The sequence below is a fragment of the Manis pentadactyla genome, chromosome 3 (genome assembly GCF_030020395.1).
Source record: "Manis pentadactyla isolate mManPen7 chromosome 3, mManPen7.hap1, whole genome shotgun sequence".
NCBI classification, from domain to species: Eukaryota; Metazoa; Chordata; class Mammalia; order Pholidota; family Manidae; genus Manis; species Manis pentadactyla.
In genome coordinates, this window is record NC_080021.1 from 195,484,512 (window position 1) to 195,509,254 (window position 24,743).

The 24,743-nt window shown below is 35.6% G+C and overlaps 1 protein-coding gene across 4 annotated transcripts in view; it reads left to right on the forward strand.

The window, feature by feature from the left end:
* Nucleotides 1–24,743, forward strand: part of FSD1L (fibronectin type III and SPRY domain containing 1 like) — a 100,853-nt gene that overhangs the window by 21,993 nt on the left and 54,117 nt on the right. For all 4 annotated transcript variants that reach the window (XR_008996576.1, XM_036903293.2, XM_036903294.2 and 1 more), the window contains exons 4-6: nucleotides 6,357–6,458; nucleotides 19,787–19,809; nucleotides 23,975–24,096. Coding sequence is in view for 3 of the 4 variants with exons in the window: in XM_036903293.2 (XP_036759188.2) it covers nucleotides 6,357–6,458; nucleotides 19,787–19,809; nucleotides 23,975–24,096 (247 nt within the window). In the remaining variant the exon portion in view is untranslated. The remainder of the gene's footprint in view (nucleotides 1–6,356; nucleotides 6,459–19,786; nucleotides 19,810–23,974; nucleotides 24,097–24,743) is intronic.

Genomic DNA, 24,743 nt, shown 5'->3' on the forward strand with positions numbered 1-24,743 from the left:
GGCCATTCTGACTGATGTGAGGTGATATCTCATTGTGGTTCTGATTTGCATTTTCCTAATGATTAGTGATGTGGAGCATCTTTTCATGTGCCTGTTGGTCATCTGTATTTCTTCTTTGGAGAAATGTCTGTTCAGGTTCTCTGCCTATTTTTTAAATCAGGTTATTTGGGTTTTTTTGGTGTTGAGGTGTATGAGTTCTTTATAAATTTTGAATGTTAACCCCTTATCAGGTGAATTGTTTATGAATATAGTCTCAGGCTCTTTTTAAATGGGATGACTTTACTCTGATTTTTTGTTCAAGAATTCTATCAAATTCATCATTAACTGTTGAATATCAATAGGAAATTCAAAATGTTGCAGAAAATGGGAGAAACAGCTCTGAATACAGTATAGGAGTGGTGACTGCAAGGATATTAGCACCATCTCTTCCTATAGCATCACTTCAGATCTTTATATTTTTAGTGATTCTATTCTGTTTTGTTCTCTCTTTTTATCTTACACGATATAATCCTTTGTAATTCTTAATACTTGCCTCTCCTTCTCAATGCTACAAAAGTTTTGGTGATTTTTTTTTTTTTGAATGGTGATCTAGGGGAGATCAAGAGGTATTGAGGGGGCAGTAGGGTTGTAAAATATGATTGTGAGTTATTGAGACAGGTTTGGTGAATGCAACTTCATTCTTGAGGATGTGATTCAAAGGAAAAGCTATGGTGACATCAGCCTCATGGTAATTCAAACCATACAGCTCTCTTGGAATAGTATAAAAACCAAATATTAAAAAGAATTACAAATGGGCTGCTGATGCCATTTCCTTCTTTAGTTGGAGACAGTAGAGCATCTCTATTCTTTGGGTTCACAAACTCAGGTTATAGTGTGTTGTTTTCACTAAGTATTTTAGTAACTCTGAATAACTGGTAACTTAGTGCTCTTTAAGTTGTATTCCTTTGTATCATTATATCCCCATCCCCCACCTCCCACACCTGTTTTTGCTTTCTCTCTTAATTTCAAAGCAAATACATAGCGTTTGCTTAGAAAAAGAATTGGAAAACTTTGACCTCAGATTGTGTTCTTTCACTTTCATAATTCCTTGATATGTATTCTTTATTCTTCTTGGTATTTTTTACTTTAATACTACACTGACTTAGTCTGCCCTAGTGGTAAATAGACCGTTTATGCCTACCATTTTGTTCTGAGTGATTTTGCTTGAACCTTTCATAAAGCTCTTCCATAAATAAGTTATTTCAAATTATTACAGGTTGATTTTGTTCTCCTCGGTTCTTGTCCCTGCAGTAACAAAGAATTGAAAGGCAGAGACATAGTAGCAAAGCAGAATGAAAGTTTTATTCGAATACACTCCAAGGGAGGAGCAGGCCAGAGTTAAGGTAGACAAAGACCCCAAACTTTTAGGGGAGAATCTGAACTATTTATTGCAACCTAGCGGGGAGAAACTTCTTTGATTGACAGGGTGAGGTCAGTTGATTAATAGTTCTAGTTATACACCCATTCCTCTTGGTGCGCATGTCATTTCCGAAAATGCACACAGAAAAGCCCATGGCAAAACTGCAATTTTATTTTTTATTTATTTAAATTTTATTTTGTTATCATTAATCTACAATTACATGAAGAACATTATGTTTACTAGGCTCTCCCCTACTCCAAGTCTCCCCTACAAACCCCATTACAGTCACTGTCCATCAGCATAGTAAGATGTTGTAGAATCACTACTTGTCTTCTCTGTGTTGCAAAGCCCTCCCCTTTCTCCCACCCCCCACATTATACATGCTAATCATAATACCCCCTTTCTTCTTCCCCACCCTTATCCCTCCCTACCCTCCCATTCTCCCCAGTCTCTTTCCCTTTGGTAACTGTTAGTCCATTCTTGGGTTCTGTGATTCTGCTGCTGTTTTGTTCCTTCAGTTTTTCTTTTGTTCTTATACTCCACAGATGAGTGAAATCATTTGGTATTTGTCTTTCTCTGCTTGGCTTATTTCACTGAGCATAATACCCTCTAGCTCCATCCATGTTGTTGTAAATGGTAGGATTTGTTTTCTTCTTATGGCTGAATAATATTCCATTGTGTATATGTACCACATCTTCTTTATCCATTCATCTACTGATGGACACTTAGGTTGCTTCCATTTCTTGGCTATTGTAAATAGTGCTGCGATAAACATAGGGGTGCATCTGTCTTTTTCAAACTGGGCTGCTGCATCCTTAGGGTAAATTCCTAGAAGTGGAATTCCTGAGTCAAATGGTAAGTCTATTTTGAGCATTTTGAGGAACCTCCATATTGCTTTCCACAATGGTTGAACTAATTTATATTCCACCAGCAGTCTAGGAGGGTTCCCCTTTCTCCACAACCTCGCCAACATTTGTTGTTGTTTGTCTTTTGGATGGTAGCCATCCTTACTGGTGTGAGGTGATATCTCATTGTGGTTTTAATTTGCATTTCTCTGATGACTAGTGATGTGGAGCATCTTTTCATGTATCTGTTGGCCATCTGAATTTCTTCTTTGGAGAACTGTCTATTCAGCTCCTCTGCCCATTTTTTAATTGGATTATTTGCTTTTTGTTTGTTGAGGTGCATGAGCTCTTTATATATTTTGGATGTCAAGCCTTTATCGGGGCAATTTTATTTTAATGAGATTACAATGAGGTGTGGTTTGAGTGGTTCTTAGTTTTGTTGAATTGTGCCTGCATTGGGACCTGGTTGGGACCAGTTTGGTGTGATCCCCACAGGCAAGAAGTTACCTCCCTGCAAAGCTCTGTTGTCTTCACATGGGGACCCCTACCTGGGCAGAGTTTAGGCAGTTTTTTCCCTGAACCTTATCTTTCCCTTTCCTGGCTGCTCCTGTCTATCTTTCTACCTAACAAAATGGTGGTTTGTTAATTCTTTGGAACTCAGAAGAGGTTTACTCATAGGAAGAGCTGTATTTCTATGAAATTGTGATTAGGTTCTTAGAATAACACATGAAAACCTATTTTAATCCCCAAATAGGGCTGAACTTTTCCAAAGTAAAACAGAACATATCACAAAACAATAAAATGAGCTGTACTTTATCTTTATGCTGATCTTAAGGGAAAATTAAGTAGATTTGAATGTGGAATAATATTAATACATAAATATTAATAAAATGCTAAAGAACCTTGGATACATTTAAAAGATTAGAAATGAGTCTCTTTTTTTGTTTAAATGTATCACTAACACTATTTTAATATGACTGGGCTTAGTTTTAGCCCTGCAAATGACAAAGAGAGAGAACTGGATAAGAAAGATAGTATTAGGTGAACTTAGAACATCACTATAACAATTACCATTTTTATTCCTCTTTATTCTTTTTGAAATCTAGGCACTTGCATTTGTAATTCACTTTTGGAAACTAAATTAGCATTGATAGTAGCATGTATTACTTGAGTAATGTGGTAAAGGAAGTACTAAGAATGTGCTCAACTGAATGTACCTGTAGCTTGATTTATAAACTTTAATTACGTATCATCAATAAATTTAATCTTTATTACAGATGGATATTATCTACAGATGGATTATTATTATTATTATTATTTCTATTTTTATTAAGGTACCATTGATATACAATCTTATGAAGGTTTCACATGAGCAACATTTTGGTTACTACATTCACCCATCTTATCGAGTTCACCCCCACACACCCCATTGCAGTCACTGTCCATCAGCATAGTAAGATGCCAGAGTCACTGCTTGTCTTCTCTGTGCTATACTGTCTTCCCCATGACCCCATTACATTATGTGTGCTACTCATAATGTCCCTTAATCCCCTTCCCTCTCCCTCCCCACTGAACTTCCCCATCCCTCCTCTTTTGTAACTGCTAGTCCCTTCTTGGAGTCTGTGAGTCTGCTGCTGTTTTGTTCCTTCCGTTTTGCTTTGTTGTTATACTCACACATGAGTGAAATCATCTGATACTTGTGTTTCTCCACCTGGCTAATTTCATGGAGCATAATACCCTCTAGCTCCATCCATGTTGCTGCAAATGGTAGGATTTTTGCAGCAATACTATTCAGTATTCCTGCATAGTATTCCATTGTTTATTTGTACCATGTGTTCTTTATCCATTCTTCTACTGTTGGACACTTAGATTGCTTCTGTATCTTGGCTATTGTAAATAGTGCTGCGATAAACATAGGGGTGCATAAGTCTTTTCGAATCTAGGATCTTGTTTTCTTTGTGTAAATTCCTAGGAGTGGAATTCCTGGGTCAAATGGTCTTTCTATCTTTAGCTTTTTGAGGAACCTTCATAGTGCTTTCCACAATGGCTGAACTAATTTACATTTCCACAAACAGTGTAGGAGAGCCCCAGTTTCTCTGCATCTTTGCCAGCATTTGTTGTTCTTTGTCTTTTCTATGTTGGCCATCCTAACTAGCATGAGGTGATATCTCGTTGTGGTTTTTATTTGCATTTTCCTGATAATTAGCGATGTGGAGCATCTTTTCATGTGCCTGTTGGCCATCTGAATTTTTTCTTTGGTGAAGTGTCTGTTCATATCCTCTACCCATTTTTTAACTGGGTTATTTGCTTTTTGGGTGTTGAAGTGTGTGAGTTCTTTATATATTTTGTATGTTAACCCCTTGTTAGATGTGTCTTTTATGAATATATTCTCCCATACTGTAGGATGCCTTTTTGTTCTACTGGTGGTGTCCTTTGTTGTACAGAAGCTTTTTAGCTTGATGTAGTCCCATTTGTTCTTTTTTGCTTCTGTTTCCCTTGTCTGAGATGTGTTCAGGAAAAAGTTGCTCATGTTTATATTCAAGAGATTTTTGCCTATGTTTTCTTCTAAGAGTTTTATGGTTACATGACTTATGTTCAGGTCTTTGATCCATTTTGAGTTTACTTTTGTGTATGGAGTTAGAAAGTAATTCAGTTTCATTCTCTTACATGTAGCTATCCAGTTTTGCCAACACCAGTTGTTGAAGAGGCTGTTGTTTCCCCATTATAAATCCATGGCTCCGTTACATCATATATTAATTGACCATATATACTTGGGTTTATATGTGGACTCTCCTGTTCCATTGATCTACTGGTCTATTATTGTGCCAGTGCCAAGTTGCCTTGATTACTGTGGCTTTGTAGTAGAGCTTGAAGTTGGGGAGCATAATCTCCCCAGCTTTATTCTTCCTTCTTAGGATTGCTTTGGCTATTTGGTGTCTTCTGTGGTTTCATATGAAGTTTAGAACTATTATAGTTTATTGAAGAATGCTGTTGGTATTTTGATAGGGATTGCATTGAATCTGTAGATTGCTTTAGGCAGAGTGGCCATTTTGACAATATTAATTCTTCCTGTCCGTGAGCACGGGATATATTCCCATTTATTGGTGTCTTCTTTCATTTATCTCATAAGTGTCTTGTAGTTTTCAGAGTATAGGTCTTTCACTCCTTGGTGAGGTTTATTCCAAGGCATTTTATTCTTTTTAATGCAGTTTTAAATGGAACTGTTTTCCTGATTTATCTTTCTGCTAGTTCATCATTAGTATATAGGAATGCAGCAGATTTCTGTGTATTAATTTTGTATCTAGCAACTTTGCTGAATTCAGTTATTAGTTCTAGTAGTTTTGTGGTGGATCCTTTAGGATTTTTTATGTACAATGTACAATATCATGTCATCTGCAAACAATGACAGTTTAACTTATTCCTGACCAATCTGGATGCCTTTTATTTCTTTGTGTTGTCTGATTGCCATGGCTAGCACCTCCAGTACTCTGTTGAATAAAAGTGGGGAGAGTGGGCATCCTTGTCTTGTTCCCGATCTTAAAGGAAAAGCTTTCAGCCTCTCACTGCTAAGTATGATGTTGGCTGTGGGTTTGTCATATATGGCCTTTATTATGTTGAGGTACTTGCCCTCTATACCCATTTTGTTGAGAGTTTTTATCATGAATGGATGTTGAATTTTGTTAAATGCTTTTTTTGCATCTGTGGAAATGATCATGTGATTTTTGTCCTTTTTGTTGATATGGTGTTATAGATGGATTATTTTAATATTTTAATTTAAATTGTTGATAATTTTCTGACTACCATGATTGCTTAGAATCTTTGAGAAATTTGATTTCAGCTATTTATAATTGTGTTATTTTCTTTTGTGTTTTTAAATGATGACTATATCATTATGTGTATGCAGTTAAGCTATTTTGGACAAATCATGGACAGATGTTAAGTACAGTATATTAAGATAATTAACATTTGTTAAATCTTTGACTAGTGATTACTTTGCTTCAGTAGCTCTCTAAAACTTTTTGTCCAGTTATTGCTTTAAAAATGTAAGTTCATTAGAATAGTGTCTGGTGGCAGTAGGAAACTTTATTTTAGTGATTTATTTTTTTTCCTAGAGTCAGCTTAGTCAATGTAATAACGCCCTGGAGAACTCTGAAGAACTACTAGAATTTGCAACACGGTCATTAGATATAAAGGAACCTGAAGAATTTTCAAAGGTACAAAAAAATCCCCCAAATCTAATCCACATGTAAAGGAAAAGTTTTGTTTAAATAAATGATATTTTTCCTTTTAATTTTGTATTTATTCAGTAATTCTTAATACTAAAAAAGACTTGGAATTTCTTAAGTAAAATGCTAGCTATTCATTTATTTCAAAGCAGACACTTAAAAAGTATGTGACTTTGAGTCATGAACATATTATTTGTTTGATTTTTCTTTAATGTTTAATTCATATGAGTCAAGTTATTCTCTTTTTCAGTTAAATCCCTTTTATTTTAAAGGTACTTGCATATTTTAGCTGACTCATACCTTTGTATAAGCATTTCATGACTGGAGAAAGAAGTCTGATATTGCTATTAACATTCTTAAAAATCTGGTTTTGTATTCCTTTCTATGAGCTGATTGGAAACACATCAGTTGATGCATGTGAGCACTGTAACTTAGTGGAATTTGTTATCAGTGTCCCACTGTTTAGTGTAAGTAAAATGTTTTACTAGAATATGCCAATGCACATCCTTATTTAAACAGTATGTTGAGGATGAAACTATAAACAGTAGAGCAAGAACACTGCTAATGTTTTAACCTGGATATTGATTTTTAGGAGATTCTGAATTCTGGGTCATTTTTAAATGATTACTACTAATTTATTAAATCAAATCTATTTGATGTAGAATAAGGATGTAGAATATATTAAAATGGTGTGAAAAGAATGGGAAATTAAGCTGTGTAAATAGCAAAATATATGCTATGTAGTAACCTTATCAAGATAAGATATTTGAGTTTGATATTATTTTCTTGGTCTTTATGGACTATGTAGTGAGCTGCATTGGTATTAGAAAGGTGGCTTTATAATTCATTTGTGTCCACCTAACGTTTTCATGTTATGGTTTTAATGTGGACTTGAGAATAGAAAAAACTTGCTTGAGAAGGTACATTTACTTTCTTATGTCCCTCCATTTTGAAAATGAACTTAAAGATGAATTCCTTCTAATGAAACAAATCAAAAGTTCTTTTGCTATAAATCACTGAACTAAATAATTCTTGAATTTGGAGATGGGTTGGTTATAAAGAAGTTCATCTTTCCTTGATAATACTTACTGTATGAAGGAATTGTGAGAGAAATGTATCATACTTTAAAATACTTTAAACGTATAGATATATCACCTATTCAGAAGGCATTTACACGATAAATTCAAATATCTCATACATGTAGCCAAAAAACATGCAGAAAAGATGTCTGAGTCGTCAAAATCAATGTCATGTCATAGAGTTCATGGGCAGGATTTAATACGCTTTATTCTTGTTAGGTTCTCAAAATCTATTGACATCACGGTGTGTATGGTATTACTACATTTTTAGGTTTTTTTCCTTCTGTTTCTTAGTTGACACATTCCTTTTGTAGTGGAGTAGTGCAGCTGTTAATCACAGGTATAATTGTAGCAGTAAGAATTAACAGCTGAGAGCTTAGAGCGCAAAGGAAGAAAGGAAAATGTAAAAAGTGGACTTAAGTACTCAAAAATAACTTGAATCCAGTTGCATTTAAATAAAGACTGATGCTTGGAAAAACTATGATAAAAGTTTGTTTTTCTCAAGTTTCTCTTCCCATTGACATATTTAGAGTCATTTCCCTTCCCTCCCAATGGCTACCATTCTTTTTCTCTCTCATTTGTTCTTCCCAGATTTGTTAAAACTTATTCCCAGCTGATTATAAATTGGAAAGGTTTTGATAAATCACATTGTGGTTTAAAAATTTTTTCTTAATATGCCACTTGGCTTCTTGTCTTACTGTTTGGGACTTGTCTTACAACATTTTGCAGTGCTGGTTCATAGCTTAAACCATTTGGACATGTGGTGAAATGAATTACTTGTCAGTGTTTCCTAGCCAGAAATCTGAGTTTATTTTTCAAGAAAAACGTTTATGTTAGAGTTACTTGCAATTATTTTCTTAGTATATCCAAATAGTAGATAATGGTTTGATTCCCAGTCAAAAACTAAGTTCACTTTCTTAGCCAGCTTCATGGACTACAGGCTTGCCTCAAATACCTAATTGCTGGAAGAATAGGGAAAGATGACTTTGCAGATTAAGTATTGGACTAGAAATGTATTGTTAGATATTTGAAGAAATAAATTCTTTTAAGGTATACAAACTATTTGCAAATATTCCATAGTAAAGTGATTAAATCAGATTAATATGAATAGCTAATATGGACAGAAAAAATTATAGGCCAAAATCCAGCTGTGAATCTTTCTAGGCTTCATTATCTTCAGAAAGAGTATTTTTAAGTACTAGTACTTAATACCTTCCCTTTCCTCAGAATGGGAATTGAATGTGAAGTTATGCTATTTACCAGCATTAGACAATCTGGAAGTAAATAAGTAAAAATAAGCACAAGTGCAAAAGGATTTTAGAACATACTTTCACTGATTTTTTTAAACTTAGAAGTTTTGTTGATAGTAAAGAATGTAGAAAGTTCACCAACAAATGAGATCTGGATCACTGACTTTATTTCTGGATGGACTGGTAACCAAAACCCCACCAAACCTGGCTAGCCTTGTGAAAATTAATATTCTTATCACATTCCCTCACCTCTGAATTTAGAACTTGAATTCTACCTTTGAAAAGAGCTGCATCTGTAGTACAATTTCCAAGTCAATGTAACTAACCAGCTATTTCATCACAATCTTGTCACAACACAACTGTCAGACTAGAAGAGAGGGAATGGTTTCCTGCCCACAGGTGCCTATAGTGGAATAACAAGTACAGAGTATGGTGAAAGGGGTACAGTGTCTTCTGCATTTGATCACAGATGGCAAGGGAAAATGGATTTTGTATATTACACCTCTGACTCATACTCACCACTGGTATAGTGTTCAGTGAGTGTCAGGTTCTGACCCCTGGGAGGAGCAAATAAGGAGAGGGATGGAAGCTCACTCAGTATCTTCAAAGGAGCAGAAGTATTGGCAGAAGCTCCCTTTGTGAGCTGAAGTCAGGATTGCTGGGAGAGGAGAAAACCTTCAACAAAAGCATTAATGTTTCAGTTATGAACACATCTTAAAAACAAATGTAAACATTTGTTAAATAACTCAGTCTGTAATTTCACCTTTATTTCATTTGTGGGTGATAGAAATATAGTCTCCTGTTATATAAATATGCTTGGTCATACAGCAGATGTATGCAGTACTGTATTCAAAGTTTATTTTAAATTATTTACTATGGTTTTGTGAAGATGACTTTTAAATGATCATGTTTTTTGAAAAATAGTTCTTTTTATAAAGAGAGAAATGTATAGAAAATATAAAACTTATAATGTATGGAATCAGTCAGCTTTTTGGAATCAATATCAGCTTTTTGAAAGCTGTTATTTTTGCCTGAAGGAAAACAGCATTTTCAGACTATCTCATTTTCATTCTCTCTGAGTCCCCTTAATTTCCTAAGTTTTCTTTAATGTGGTATTTTGGGAGTGAGTGTAGAAGTCTCAATTACATATTATAAAAAGTATTGAACACTATTAAATATTTGCCCCTTGGTTGTTTTCAGATTGTCTTAAGGAAACATAACAAAATGATCTGTTCCAAATTGAATAGGAAAATCTGAAGTATAGAACAATGTGAACATATAGACAAGACTTGAGAAGTTTCTCAGTGTTGTGTGGCATTCAGATTTTTACTAGGCGCTCTGTTGGGCTTTACTGCAAATCAAAATAAATTCTCTCAGGCAAATGCCAATTTTGAAAGCTAGCTTTTGCTAGGTTCCTCATGTTAGTGTATTTTGCTCTCAGTAGTTATCACTCAGAAACAGAAGCAGATTTACTCTTACTTTGGTTGTTTATCAGTGCTCTGATTTTACCTAACTTTTCCTTTGCTGCCTCTTTCTCCATTTCAGCCTTTAAGGGGTGACTTGCTAGGTAATGTGATAGGCTGAAACTCAGATCTCTTAAACATTGGTCTAATGCTCCTTAGTTTTTGCTGATGAGTTCCAAAATACCTGCTGACTGGGGAGAAATTTGGAAATCTCAAATTTTGTTTGATTTGGGTGAATAATTTGTTGAGTACAGTAAGCAAGATCTTAAACTGCTTTATTTTATTTTATTTTTGTTATCATTAATCTACAATTACATAAGGAACATTATGTTTACTAGGCTCCCCCCTTCACCAAGTACCCCCACACACCCAATTACAGTCACTATCCATCAGTGTAGAATCACTACTTGTCTTCCCTGTGTTGCACAGCCCTCCCCATGCCCCCCCACATGCTAATTATACATGCAAATTGTAATACCCCCTTTCTTTCCCCCCCTTATCCCTCCCTTCCCACCCATCCTCCCCAGTCCCTTTCCCTTTGGTAACTCTTAGTCCATTCTTGGGTTCTGTGATTCTGCTGCTGTTTTGTTTCTTCAGTTTTTCTTTATTCTTATACTCCATATATGAGTAAAATAATTTGATACTTATCTTTCTCCACCTGACTTATTTCACTGAGCATAATACCCTCTAGCTCCATCCATGTTGTTGCAAATGGTAGGATTTGTTTTCTTCTTATGGCTGAATAATATTCCATTGTGTATATGTACCACATCTTCTTTATCCATTAATCTACTGATGGACATTTAGGTTGCTTCCATTTCTTGGCTATTGTAAATAGTGCTGCGATAAACATAGGGGTGCATGTGTCTTTTTCAAACTGCGCTACTGCATTCTTAGGGTAAATTCCTAGAAGTGGAGCTCCTGGGTTGAATGGTATGTCTATTTTGAGCTTTTTGAGGAACCTCCATACTGCTTTCCACAATTGTTGAACTAATTTACATTCCCACCAGCAGTGTTAGGAGGGTTCCCCTTTCTCCACAACCTCGCCAACATTTGTTGTTGTTTGTCTTTTGGATGGTAGCAATCCTTACTGGTGTGAGGTTGTTTCTCATTGTGGTTTTAATTTGCATTTCTCTGATGACTAGTGATGTGGAGCATCTTTTCATGTATCTGTTTGCCATCTGAATTTCTTCTTTGGTGAACTGTCAGTTCAGCTCCTCTGCCCATTTTTTAATTGGATTATTTGCTTTTTGTTTGTTGAGGTGCATGAGCTCTTTATATATTTTGGATGTCAACCCTTTATTGGATCTGTCATTTATGAATATATTCTCCCATACTGTAGGGTACCTCTTTGTTCTATTGATGATGTCCTTTGCTGTACAGAAGCTTTTCAGCTTGATATAGTCCCACTCATTCATTTGTGCTTTTGTTTCCCTTGCCCAGGGAGATATGTTCATGAAGAAGTCACTCATGTTTATGTCCAAGAGATTTTTGCCTATGTTTTTTTTCTAAGAGTTTTATGGTTTGATGACTTACATTCAGGTCTTTGATCCATTTCAAATTTACTTTTGTGTATGGGGTTAGACAGTGATCCAGTTTCATTCTCTTACATGTAGCTGTCCAGTTTTGCCAGCACCAACTGTTGAAGAGACTGTCATTTCTCCATTGCATGTCCATGGCTCCTTTATCATATATTAATTGACCATATATGTTTGGGTTAATGTCTGGAGTCTCTATTCTGTTCCACTGGTCTGTGGCTCTGTTCTTGTGCCAGTACCAAATTGTCTTGATTACTGTGGCTTTGTAGTAGAGCTTGACATTGGGGAGCAAGATCTCCCCCACTTTATTCTTCCTTCTCAGGATTGCTTTGGTTATTAGGGGTCTTTGGTGTTTCCATATGAATTTTTGAACTATTTGTTGTAGTTCATTGAAGAATGTTGTTGTTAATTTGATAGGGATTGCATCAAATCTGTATATTGCTTAGGGCAGGATGGTCATTTTGATGATACTAATTCTTCCTAGCCAAGAGCATGGGATGAGTTTCCATTTGCTAGTGTCCTCTTTAATTTCTCTTAAGAGTGTCTTATAGTCTTCAGGGTATAGGTCTTTCATTTCCTTGGTTAGGTTTATTCCTAGGTATTTTATTCTTTTTGATGCAATTGTGAATGGAATTGTTTTCCTGATTTCTCTTTCTGTTGGTTCATTGTTAGTGTATAGGAATGCCACAGAGTTCTGTGTGTTAATTTTGTATCCTGCAACTTTGCTGTATTCTGATATCAGCTCTAGTAGTTTTGGAGTGAAGTCTTTAGGGTTTTTTATGTACAGTATCATGTCATCTGCAAATAGTGACAGCTTAACTTCTTCTTTATCAATTTGGATTGGTTGTACTTCTTTGTTTTGTCTAATTGCCGTGGCTAGGACCTCCACTACTATGTTAAATAACAGTGGGGAGAGTGGGCATCCCTGTCTTGTTCCCGATCTCAGAGGAAAAGCTTTCAGCTTCTCGCTGTTCAGTACGATGTTGGCTATGTGTTTATCATATATGGCTTTTATTATGTTGAGGTACTTGCCCTCTATATGCATTTTGTTGACAGTTTTTATCATGAATGGATATTGAATTTTGTCAAATGTTTTTTCAGCATCTATGGAGATGATCATGTGATTTTTGTCCTTTTTGTGTCTGTGGTGGATGATGTTGATGGATTTTCGAACGTTGTACCATCCTTGCATCCCTGGGATGAATCCCACTTGGTCATGGTATATGATCCTTTGAATGTATTTTTGAATTTGGTTTGCTAATATTTTGGTGAGTATTTTTGCATCTACGATCATCAGGTATATTGGTTCATAATTTTCTTTTTTGGTGGGGTCTTTGCCTGGTTTTGTTATTAGGGTAATGTTGGCTTCATAGAATGAGTTTGGGAGTATTCCCTCCTCTTCTATTTTTTGGAAAACTCTAAGGAGAATGGGTATTATGTCTTCTCTGTATGTCTGATAAAATTCTGAGGTAAATCCATCTGGCCCCGGGGGTTTTGTTCCTGGGTAGTTTTTTGATTACCGCTTCAATTTCTTTGCTGGTAATTGGTCTGTTTAGATTTTGTGTTTCTTTCTGGGTCAGTCTTGGAAGGTTGTATTTTTCTAGGAAGTTGTCCATTTCTCCTAGGTTTCCCAGCTTGTTAGCATATAAGTTTTCATAGTATTCTCTAATAATTCTTTGTTTTTTCTGTGGGGTCCGTCGTGATTTTTCCGTTCTCATTTCTGATTCTGTTGATATATGTTGATTCTCTTTTTCTCTTAATAAGTCTGGCTAGAGGCTTATCTATTTTGTTTATTTTCTCAAAGAACCAGCTCTTGGTTTCATTGATTTTTTCTATTGTTTTATTCTTCTCAATTTTATTTATTTCTTCTCTGATCTTTATTATGTCCCTCCTTCTGCTGACTTTAGGCCTCATTTGTTCTTCTTTTTCCAATTTCGATAATTGTGATGTTAGACTATTCATTTGGGATTGTTCTTCCTTCTTTAAATATGCCTGGATTGCTGTATACTTTCCTCTTAAGACTGCTTTTGCTGCGTCCCACAGAAGTTGGGGCTTTGTGTTGTTGTTGTCATTTGTTTCCATATATTGCTGTATCTCTATTTTAATTTGGTCATTGAACCGTTGATTATTTAGGAGCATGTTGTTAAGCCTCCATGTGTTTGTGAGCCTTTTTGCTTTCTTTGTACAATTTATTTCTAGTTTTATACCTTTGTGGTCTGAAAAGTTGTTTGGTAGTATTTCAATTTTTAAAAATTTACTGAGGCTCTTTTTGTGGCCTAGTATGTGTTCTATTCTGGAAAATGTTCCATGTGCACTTGAGAAGAATGTGTATCCTGTTGCTTTTGGATGTAGAGTTCTATAGATGTCTATTAGGTCTATGTGTTCTAGTGTGTTGTCAGTGCCTCTGTGTCCTTACTTATTTTCTGTCCGGTGGATCTATCCTTTGGAGTGAGTGGTGTGTTGAAATCTCCTAAAATGAATGCATTGCATTCTATTTCCTCCTTTCATTCTGTTAGTATTTGTTTCACATATGCTGGTGCTCCTGTGTTGGATGCATATATATTTATAATGGTTATATCCTCTTGTTGGACTGAGCCCTTTATCATTATGTAATGTCCTTCTTTATCTCGTTACTTTCTTTGTTTTGAACTCTATTTTGTCTGATACTAGTACTGCAACTCCTGCTTTTTTCTCCCTGTTGTTTGCATGAAATATCTTTTTCCATCCCTTGACTTTTAATCTGTGCCTGTCTTTGGGTTTGAGGTGAGTCTCTTATAAGCAGCATATAGATGGGTCTTGCTTTTTTATCCATTCCATTACTCTGTGTCTTTTGATTGGTGCATTCAGTCCATTTACATTTAGGGTGATTATTGAAAGATATGTACTTATTGCCATTGCAGGCTTTAGATTCGTGGTTACCGAAGGTTCAAGGTTAGCTTCTTTAGTATCTTACTGCCTGACTTAACTCGCTTATTGAGCTATTATAAACACTGTCTGGTGATTCTTTATTTCTCTCCCTTCTTATTCCTCCTCCTCCATTCTTTATATGTTGGTTATTTTATTCTGTGCTCTTTTGTGTTTCCTTTGACTGCTTTTGTGGGTAGTTGATTTTATTTTTTGCCTTTAGTTAGTATTTGGTTGGTCTGCTTTCTTTGCTGTGATTTTATTTTCTCTGGTGACATCTGTTTAGCCTTAGGAGTGCTCCCATCTAGAGCAGTCCCTCTAAAATACCCTGTAGAGGTGGTTTGTGGGAGGCAAATTCCCTCAACTTTTGCTTGTCTGGGAATTGTTTAATCCATGCTGGATACAGTATCCTTGGTTCAACGCCCTTCTGTTTCATTGCATTAAATATATCATGCCATTCTCTTCTGTCCTGTAAGGTTTCTGTTGAGAAGTCTGATGATAGCCTGATGTGTTTTCCTTTTTAGGTGACCTTTTTCTCTCTAGCTGCCTTAAAAACTCTGTCCTTGTCGTTGATCTTTGCCATTTTAATTATTATGTTTCTTGGTGTTGTCCTCCTGGGGTCCCTTGTGTTGGTTGTTCTGTGTGCTTCTGTGGTTTGAGTGACTTTTTTCTCCCCCAGTTTGGGGAAGTTTTCAGCAATTATTTCTTCAAATACACTTTCTATTCCTTTTTCTCTCTCTTTTTCTTCTGGTACCCCTATAATACGGATATTGTTCCTTTTGGATTGGTCACACAGTTCTCTTAATATTGTTTCATTCCTGGAGATCCTTTTATCTCTCTCTGCATTAGCTTCTATGAGTTCCTGTTCTCTGGTTTCTATTCCATCAATGGCCTCTTGCATCCTATCTATTCTGCTTATAAATCCTTCCAGAGATTGTTTCATTTCTGTAATCTCCTTCCGTATGTCATCCCTTAGCGCTTACATATTTCTCTGCAGCTCCATCAGCATGGTTATGGCCTTTATTTTGAATTATTTTTCAGGAAGATTGGTTAGGTCTATCTCCCCAGATTCCTTGTCAGGGGAGGATGTCTATGTTAGTCTGTTCTGTATCAAATTCTTTTGCCTTTTCATGGTGATAGAGGTATTTGTGGGGAGCTGGCGCATGTGTTGGCTGGGAGAACTTACCTTCTTGCTGGTTTGTGGCCTTCCTCTCCTGCTAGAACAGCGACCTCTAGCGGCTTGTGCTGGGCAGCTGCACACAGACGGGGCTTCTAATTCTTGCCCGGCCGCTGTGAAAGAAGCTCTGCCCTGCTGCCTCAGGCTGCTTCTCCACTATGGCAGAGCCGCGTTGGAGGGGGAATGGGTGGGAGGGTGTTTATCTCCTTGAAGGGCCTCTGAGCTGCGTTGCTGCCCAGGGGGTTAGGGCGCCCAGAGTTCCCCAGGATTCCCAGCTGCTGGGCTAAGTGTCCCGGGACGTTTCTGTCCAGCTGTGGGGTCCCTGTCCATTTAAGACTTTCAAAAAGCACTTGCTTTTCTTTGTCCCAGGGGTGCCAGCTGCGGGGACCTGCTCACAGGTCTTACTTTCCTGTTTCCCTAGTTTCCAGCACCCCATGCATGCACTGTGTGTCTGCGCTCCAGGGCAGATGGCTAGGGCTGGGTGTTTAGCAGTCCTGGGCTCCCTCTCCCTTCCCACTCCGACTCCTCTCCTCCCACTGGCAGATGGGGTTATGGGCGCTTGGGTCCCGCTGGGGCACGTCTTGTATCTTACCCCCTTCACGAGGCTGTGGGTTCTCGCCGGTGTGGTTGTAGCCTGGCTATTGTCCTGTATCTTCTGGTCTTTCTTTTAGGGATAGTTGTATTTGCTGTATTTTAAAAAATATATGTGGTTTTGGGAGGAGATTTCCACTGCTCTACTCACGCCGCCATCTTGGCTCCAACCCCCCTCCTTTATTTTATTCTTATTCCCTTTTTAATTATGTTCAGAAAATACTATTGAACTCACTGCTCCATAAATAGGCTTATTTTAGAGTGCTTTGCTTCTAAAATCTTTCTATAAAGGAGAAGAATGAGGATAATAAGAAGAAATTCAGAAGCAATAAGATCTTAACCTTCAAAGTGCTTGATAAATTTATGGAAGAAAGTAGTTTCTGTGTCCACTCTTTGGAGGTTAAAAACAAGGTTTAACTTCTTTTCTTATAGTACTCTTACTGCAATTCTATTTAAAGAAGATTGGAATCAGATGACAGATCCTATAAGTGATAAAGGATCAGAATGGTAAGATTTATTTTGAAAACAATTGAGAGGTAGAGGAAAGGAATGAGACAGAGAGAGAGAGAGAAAGGGAAAGAGGGAAAGGAGCTGTCCCTGATATGAACAGAAATGAAGTGTTGGCAAATAGGATTTCAATAGAATATTAAAATAGAAATAGTGGTTGAAATTGAAATTGAAAAAATAGTGATGTTGAACAAAGTAATATGAACTAGTGCTTCTTGAAGGCTTTCTAATAATATATAAAAATCTAAGCATTCACTGAGGCCCCTTTGTAACTCACTAAATGGAATTATGTAGATGCAAATAAATGTATTAGAGACAGAGCAGTGGTAAATACTGGATCTGTTAATACTTCTTAGGCAGAGATGTTTAATTGACAAAATGCATCCATCACCCTTGAAATTGAAATTTGGAGAAATCAAGAAACATAGTAACAAATGTCTTTTGAACAGCTTTCTGCTTTGGGAGAAGAAATCTTGGAAAAAAGGTAAACCGTTTTCCAAATTAAGATATTTCTTGAAATTGGGTACTTTTAGAGAAATATCTTCAGAATTTGAGATTTTCTACCCTTTTAGCATTGCACAGAACAACTTCTTCAATCCCTCCTGCATTTATACATTGTGTATATAGTATAAAATTTGATACACTAAATGAAAGAGGAACAAGATAGTTCTACCAGCCAGGTATATTTATATGTAAATACACGGGACAGTAGTTTTTCCTACATTATCTGGCTTTTCATCTGTTTTTTTACTGGTTTGTCAAAACAGCCTGGTACAGTAAGTAAAAACATAAAAGCTTCACGCGCTTGTATACGTTTGTGCACTTAGACACAGACAGTAAAAAATGAAACCTTACTAAATTAACAGAGACCTGAAATTGAATCATTATGGTCGGTTGAAAAAACAATAATGGTCTTCATACTGTTGGGTTATTTGAGAGTGACTTAATATTCTTCTAACCAAGTTCTAAACCAATTGAGAAGTAAGATAATAAAGCTGATAAGAAAATACTGATAAAATAATATCAGAGAATTTGGTTTATATCAATGGGCAAGCTTCCTGCTACTGAATCCTAGAATGAAACAGACTTTCCCACCCAGGGGTGGCCAGTACAGGACCACCTCAGTTCTGTGTGGGGTGGGGAGCCTGTTTCAGTGAAACTCATAGATGGAAAGAGCCAAATACACATTTTCTATGGGCAAGCAAGCTGCCAGAAAGAGGAAAAGGTGCCGAGCTACTTATTTCTGGTTTTTCCTTTCAGTCTCATAATCTCGTTAAATCATATCTCCCAGGAATAATGATGGAACAGAGAAAGGCTAAGGGAGTACTAGTGGTACTTTATCTATATATAAAGAAATAAGTACAGAAAAGTCTCCTTCACCCCTCCCTTGGCATTTATAATAAATCTTTGGTTTGTAATTCTAGTTATAATGACAATAATTTTAAAAAGTCAATATAATTCACTTTCTTAATATTTCTTATACCTAGTACCAAAGTAATGTCATAATATAAGGCACATATTTTGGGTGCCACAGAATTGGGCTGTTCCCTGTGGAATGTGGAGCTTGGGAAGGATCTTTAGAAATATTAAGGACCAAAATTACTTTATAAAAGAAATAGAATGATTAGAATTATTTATAAAGAAATAGAATAATATATAAGGTCACAGAATTGATTATGGTAGCGCTGGAACTGTATAATATGCTGATCTCCTAAATCTCAATTCTGTTTTTTTGTGTAAAAAGGTATTCAGACCAGAATATTTTAGGGTGGATATAAAAATAATCAATACCAAATAAGAACAGTATTAAAAAGTGGCAATAGAAACATTGCTATGTACATCTAATTAATGTTCAATTAAATGTAATAATTATTAGGTATTACTATGTGCCAAGCTCTGTGTTAGACATTGGGGATAGAGTATCAAGCAAAACAGTCATGGTTTTCATTAGATGTAAGTTCATTATGCTGGCCAGTGTGGGGGGAAAAACTTTTGTTGGGTATGTTATGTTGTGTGTAAATATAAAGGGGACAACAGTTTTTGCAAGTTTTTTTCAGTAACTATACAGCATCAAGTAATAGCTGTGCCCCTTCCTAAACTTTTGCTACCATTCTCCAAAGTAAAAAAAGATACTTTTTGTAGAGTAGGGTTAAGTGGGCAGCTTCTATAGCATTCATTTAAGGGACAGACCCCATTGCTAGAGATATTTCTCTATTTTCTCCTTGTCTGAATATTTGCATGTACCTTCACTTTGGGGAAAAGGATTGTCGAACTGCAGCCTAGTTTTATATGTTAGCAGGCAAGCTCTCAGAATTCAAAGTCCTTGCCCAGTGAAAGCATAGAGAAAACTTGGAACATTATGAAGTGGTGAAAGAGATCTCTGAAGAAAAATTTGGGGAACAGATTTGAAATGTGTAAGAACACCATCAGAATGCCTAGAAATGTGTACCTCATAAAGGAGATTGATTGTTCTAGTTGAAGAGTGTCAGACTGATTAAAGTGGAGGTGTGTTTTGATAATCTTAAGGTAAGGAGAAACATTTATAGTCATCTGGAATTAGTTTGAAGTGTTACATTTTTCTCCTTTTAAGGTGATTTATGTGGAGTTTGGATTTTCTACTATAGCTCTAACATCACATTATGCAAGCTGATTTGAACTGTACATATTTCCTGTAATTTATGTTTTGGTGAATATGAACTAATCTATTCCAGGGTTTATATCCTAACTTTTCTTGCATGTCACTGCCATTGAAACTTGCATGAAAAGCACTAACTGCCTTGTTTCTCTTCTCTCTGATTTGCTCCAAGGCTGCCAGACAGATCAAGGATAGGTATGGTATAAAACATATATTTTTATTTAAATATCAGTACCTAAATCAGAAATGAAATTCAAGAACAGTTTCTTATTAGAATCTCACTGCTTAAAATAAAAATATCTTATGGCCAAGTCCAAAAAAAAATGTCTCCTGCATATCTTCTGTAATAAACAACATGGTTTTTTAAAAACATAGTTGTGAACAATTACGTACTTGAAAAGAATTTCATTTCTGGTGTAATATAGTTAGTTTTAGTACAGTTCTTAATTAGCTAAGCTAACGAATGGGGAACCATTTTGAATAGTTAAAAAATAAATACCTGGAATGCACTTTTTGTTCTTAAATTTTGTGTCTCTTGTTTTCTGAGAAGTCAGAGCATTTTAAATAGGCCTCAAGAACTAAAGCTCTCCTTCACTGCTCTCCTGTTTAACACCTTTGTGTTCTCATTCCACCCTGTTCCTGGTGCCATCTCTTTCTATTTAGTGCCACTACTGTCTAGTTTATGGGAAGAAAAAATTAAAGAAAATGATGAGAGCCTTCGACTTAGCATGTCTTTCTCATTGTTAGAGCCAGGATTAAGAACGGGAATTTAGTACTTGCCATAATGAATACACCAAAGGGCTGATAGAGCTGCTGGCAGTTTTGTGTTGGGTTACCACAAAACGGATGGTTCTGATGTGCCTGTCTAGTCATTGCACATTGACTACAGTGAGATTATCACTTGAGGTTTCTTCATTTGAGGATTCTAAGATTCTCAGAAAGGCATAGCTCTTCAAACTACCGCTTTGAATCTTAGATTATTCTTCATCAGATAATTCACAAAATTATTCATTATGGATTATGCAAAAACCAATATCTTTACTGTTAATCTGGACTGAAGACTTCAATTCTGTGTTTCTCTTATGGCCTTTTATTTAACTAGAGGCAAGATTCACATGACTGTCATAACATTCTTAGCACAAATAATGATTTTGTATTTTTTGTATATTTTATATCAGGGAGTGGTTAAAGAGGTACATCATTCTTATAATCTTGGATGTAGAAAGGAGATTATGAGTTTGAAGGTGAAAAGTATTGGCTGTATGAGGAATGGATGTTAGGTAGGTCAGTTTTTTGGAAAAGGTAGAATTGGATTGTGTCTGCTGTATTCATTATGAGTAGTCCATCTTCCACCGTGGCTAGATTATTCTGTTTCGTCATCTACTCCACTCAGTCCTGTTCTGGCCCCTAATTTTCTGAATTAGAAGGCACTTCCTACTTAGGCTTGGAGTTGTCCAAAGACTTTGTGAGAGACCTTGCAAAGTCTTTTCTCGTTCCTCTCCTAGGAACTTATATGATTCTGTGCTTCTCAGAATCCTGTTCTTACCATTGACCTCTTAATCTTTGTCCAGATTCATTTGTCAGAATTTAATTTTACAGGTTTTAATGACTGAATGTATTCTTCAATGAGGCTTGACTTCTTTGCCTTTTCTTCTAAGACAACCTCTTGGCTTGACCAATCTCAGGAATCAGAGTTCCTTTTTTCTGCCATGGCAAACTCCATTTTTTTCAAAGCCTCTATTTTTTTTCGGTTATCCACAAAATTTTGACTTCCTGTCTAAGGAACATTTCTGGGTCTTGGCTTAATGGTTTTTAATTTTTTTTATTTTTAGCTTTATAATGTCCAGGTTTCTCTGATGTAGTTAGTATTTAGGTGTTCTCCAAGAAGCAAGCTTCTAGAATTCCATCATTGCCATTTATAAGGTAGAAACAATGTCATATGGTCATAGTAAAATAATTATTTTCACTAAGAAAAGAAAAGTTTATCCCCTTATATTAGGACAGAAGTAATATTTTAAGGAAAAATGTGTAACATACCTGAGCAGATAATCAAATATATGAAAATGAAAGGATCTGTGAGAACTCAGTATTTATCATTTACTGTGATAGAAATTATGCAGGTGGAAAAGTGGGAATGACAGGAAAAACTAAAGACAGAAATGAGAAGATCATAGCAGATCTCTAGAACTTTACAAATCACTGTTAAACACTTCTGGGGATGTAGTAATATTGGAAGATGATTGGTTGAAGTATATTGTGGGAGTTGCTGGTTCTTGAAAGAAAGGGATCATGAAAGGGAGAGTTGAGTTAATTAGGTAGTCAGTTTGAGTAAATTAAAAGTGCTCATCCATATGTCGCAGTTGTTTTCTCTTTGTAAAGATAAAATTAGGAAGAAGGGATCCTTGTACTATTAAAAATAAACCAAGAAAGTTAAGATGAATTGAAACATTCCTAACTACATGGATCTTGTAATGTAGAGAATTATCTGTGAATTTTAGATAGTTTGGGCTTTCAGGCACAATTTAGACTCTAAATATATTCAGTTTAAAAATAAAAAGTAGCTGCACTTAAGGTGAGGATTTTATAATAGAGATAAATGTCAAATCACTGTGTTATGGTCCTGAAACCAGTATAGTATTTTCTATCAACTATACTTCAATAAAAAAATTAACAAAATAATGAGTTTAGTCTTTTGAAAGATTATAGCCTTGTTGTACATCTAACTTGTTTTATAGAGACTAAACTTTTTATTGACTAGAGAAATAAAAGTCATTGTTCTTGTTTTTTTTAGGCTTTGATAGACCTTTAATACATTTGTGGGGGACATTCTTTTTCTTTGAGGCCATAGTGATTGAGTCAAGTTTTATTAACTTTCATATTTAAATACCCTAAAATACTTTCAGATATTCTCTCTCAACAGTTCTCAACAAACATTTAAACAGGTTTAGAAGCAACTAAGTAGGTTCAAACCCATTCAGTGATTCAGTGGGCATTTACTAAGTACCCATCTTCAAAAGTCTGCAAATCAAAAGATCCTTGGGACTGTGAGGAACAAAATATGTATGATATTCTTCTATCTTAGTTCATAACTTCTTACTGACATAATCTGAAATTGTATTACTGAGAACCAACAGCTTAAAGTAGTATGTGTAAAACAGTGTTATGCTTGGTGTTGAGGAAGTGTGAGTTCTTGTCCCCATAAATTGTATTTTAGCACTTTCTTGATAAATAAATCAGCTGTGGTTGACTCCTTATTATGACTAAACAAAACAATTACTTTCTTGATTTTAAAATAAAATAAAGTAACTGAATACAGCAACAGTTTGGCATTTTTTTGTCCCCAAATAACTGAATACAGCAACAAGTTAGATATCTTTCATCCCACCGATGTGTAGGGTAGATTTGGCAGATCAGAATTAACTAGGCCTGGTATTCCCTTTGTTCCTCCAACTCTATTTACTTCACGTCCCACATTGTACCAGGGCGACAACCTTCATGAATAGTACTTTTGTATCATTCTTTGACCAAAGATAATAAGGGGATTTACTTTGTGATACTTGTGGAAATTTACTGTAGTATGAAAAACTGAAATTTGAGGTAAGGATGACAAATTAATTAAAGATGAGAATTTCTTTTAGTCCCTCATTTTAATTGATGGAACAGTTTCTCCATACTTTGGATAACATGAGGCTTCTTTTTTTTTTTGTACCATATTCATCTAATAGTTATTGAACTCCTATTATTTCCATGGCTTATGGTTTCACAGATCTGTTTCTTGTAATCTGCCACGTAGCTGATTTTGTCACTTCAGAGTTATGCCTACTAGCCTCGTACTTAAAATCATGATTTCACTTCTCTCCTTTCTCATTCATGTCTTGTCTTTAGCAGCTACCAAGCTGTACGATATTTGGTCAGTATTTGAGGATACATGAAGCAACTGTGACTACTGTGGAGAATCAGGGTGTATGTACAGTTCACTATTTGGCATATGGAAAGGAGTGAGGTTGGCATCAGGAAGTCAGATTGAATGTACAGAGGTTCAGATGACTATTGGGTCTATTAAAGATGATTCATAATGGATATTTATCTCTTGATACTTATATTTGTATGCAGTTTTGGAAACCTAGCTGGAAAAAAGTTGCTTAAAGTTATCTTAAATGTCTTTAAATTTAAAAACATTTACGGTTTTTTATTTAGTTTTCAATAGACTCTAAGAGAAAATTTCTATTTAGCTTTGTTACAGTTTCTGATATTACTGGAGTGAAATAATTTCTCTCTCTTTATTTTATAAATTAAATATGGTATGATATTTCCCATTCTTTTATTTTTATTGTTGAAAGTATGTTTGTGTTTACCTTAGAGTAACAATGGCTTCAGCCTTTCGCCTTTCTTTGAAACCAAAAGTCAGCGACAACATGACCCATTTAATGGTGGATTTTTCTCAGGAAAGACAGATATTGCAAACTTTGAAGTTTTTGCCAGGTAAGTTAAGTACATGATATTACATATAAAGTAATGTATAAAAATGTTTTTTTCTGCAAGATTTTTTTTCTGTAGTGAGCGTTGGGATGTAAATATTAAAGAAATTTAGTGTGATTTTTTTCCCCTCTTATTTAGCTAAGGAATAATTAAATTTGCTAGTCTTTATTTTAGAGAATTATTTACTGTAGTAAATATTCCATTTTAAGAATCCCATTAAGGGATATCTTTTATTGCTAGTTTGGCAGAGAGAAACAGTATACTATGGTGATTAACACTGAGTCTTGGGGCCATACTTCTTATGTTTGAATCCTGGCTGCCACTTACTTGCTGTGTAACTTTGATCAGGTTATTTATTTAACTGTGCCTCATTTTCTTCATCTTTAAAATGTTATGTTATCCTTCTAGGGTTTCTATAAGGATTAAATGAATGAAACCTAACGTACTTGAAGTAGTAGCTGCCACATAACACTCAATGAGTGTTATCTGCTTTTATTGCCATTATTGTTGTAGTTGGTGTTGGCTCAGATGGAATTTTATTTCCAGTGATAATATATTAACATTGGTTTATTAGAGTATTAGTATCAGGATATTGCAGTAGAGAAAAACATTTGAAATTGAGTCCCAAATTGTTCACATGTATGAAAAAA